This window comes from Asparagus officinalis, chromosome 3 (genome assembly GCF_001876935.1).
Source record: "Asparagus officinalis chromosome 3, Aspof.V1, whole genome shotgun sequence".
NCBI lineage: Eukaryota > Viridiplantae > Streptophyta > Magnoliopsida > Asparagales > Asparagaceae > Asparagus > Asparagus officinalis.
Genome location: NC_033796.1, coordinates 59,802,437 through 59,804,035, shown reverse-complemented (window position 1 = coordinate 59,804,035; position 1,599 = coordinate 59,802,437). Strand labels below are relative to the sequence as shown.

Sequence of the window (1,599 nt, the reverse complement as noted above, 5' to 3'; positions counted from 1 at the left end):
AAGCAACTTTGCAGCCAAACAAACACTAGATACTCAAGATTTGGTTAAAGACGACCATGCAAGAGATATGGGTTAATCTCTCCTAGCTCGTTCCCGTGGGAGTTCTCAAAATTACTCAATTATGGAATCAACTCCATAAATAAAGACGATTCCAGTTGAACTCATAATTAATTGAGATCCGCTCGCTCCCCTTGGAGGAGTGACGTCACTAAAACCAACCAGATTCGAAGAGAAATCTCGGTGAACAAAGAAGGAACAAGACGAAATCAAAAGGCAAAAAAAAAAAAAAAGACGAGATCTGACCAGAACAAAGAAGGAACAAGACGAAATCAAAAGGCAAAAAAAAAAAAAAAGACGAGATCTGACCAGAATGAAGATAGAAAAGAACTGAGGAGCTTCTTTACACCTAAAAGAACTACGACTAAAGTAAAGGATACGCAGTTTGTAGCCCCTCGTTGCCATTTCCGGTTCAACGACGGAGTAACGAGCTCGCTCCGACCTGGAATTAAGAAGCTTGATTGAGAGAATTGCAGTCGCTGGACAGCTCCGCCATGAGAGAGAGAGAGAGAAAAGGGAAAGTTGCAGGTGAGTGAAAGAATAATAATAGTAATATTTATTAATTACTAAAAATTAAAAAAGAGAGCGAGAGGGGGAGTGAACTTTTATTTTAAGTGGCTGGGAGTGCGACTGTTGGTTGGAGAGCTGCCGTGTGCGTTTTTTTGATCATGTGGACGAGCAGCTAAATAACTATTTAGTGTGAATTAATTAACTCCTGATTTAAAAAAAAAACAGGAGAGCTTCTGGCTATGGACTTGGAGTTAACAGAGGTAACAGCCCTCACACAACTGTTAGTACTCCGACCTCATCAGTTATGGTGTGAGGAAATATTTCCCTCAGCGATTCTTTGGAATGCGTCAATCAGTGGTGGGGGCTAATCTCGAACCAAATAAATTGTTCAAAAATCTCCCCAAAGAATAAAAATCGAGAAAAAGAGCCTAAAGCTTCGGACCCAAAGGCAAACAGATGTGTGTTTCTTGGCTTTGCAGGAGAATAAGCAATGGTGTGTAGGTTCCTGTGACCTTGGAACCAACTCCAATCATTGAAGCTCGAGGATGCAGAAATATTTGAGGATAAGTTTATCGAAATCTCATAAAGGTTGAGTTGCTCAAAGATGTAGGCCTACAGCAATGGCCTAGTTGACATCAAAGATGCACACAGAGGACCCAGCTCAATTGAATTTGGAAAAGACGTTTATCGGATTAACTCATCTTTGCCCCAAGTGTCGAGAATTCAGTTTAAGTTAAATAAAATGTATTTTTTTTCTGGGAGATATGACTTCATCATCCTAATAATGTGGAAAGGAGATCCATCAGACTTTTCAAGAAGCAATGCAGTCAACAACGTTTCTTCTGTGGAAAGACTATAGATGATGAGATGGATCATTGATCCAGAAATCAGCACTTGGGAGCTGCGTGGCATGTACCTGAAGGTGCAAGGCCTATTAGTCCTGCAACGTGGATCTTCAAGAAGAAAGCTCCGTCCTAATGGTAACTATTGAAAAGCTATAAAGGCAAGACTGGTGGCGAAAGGATTCTCTCA

General features: G+C 40.7%; 1 protein-coding gene across 3 annotated transcripts in view; it reads right to left on the bottom strand.

The window, feature by feature from the left end:
- The window catches only part of LOC109834208 (katanin p80 WD40 repeat-containing subunit B1 homolog), a 42,907-nt gene extending 42,198 nt beyond the window's left edge, over positions 1-709 (bottom strand). Inside the window, exons 1-2 of one of the 3 annotated variants that reach the window (XM_020402172.1) lie at positions 661-709; positions 438-536 (exon numbers count right to left, since the gene is read on the bottom strand). In XM_020402172.1, coding sequence (XP_020257761.1) covers positions 438-462 — 25 coding nt within the window. In that variant the 5' untranslated portion in view covers positions 463-536; positions 661-709. The other 2 variants (XM_020402173.1, XM_020402171.1) reach the window with 2 other exon arrangements.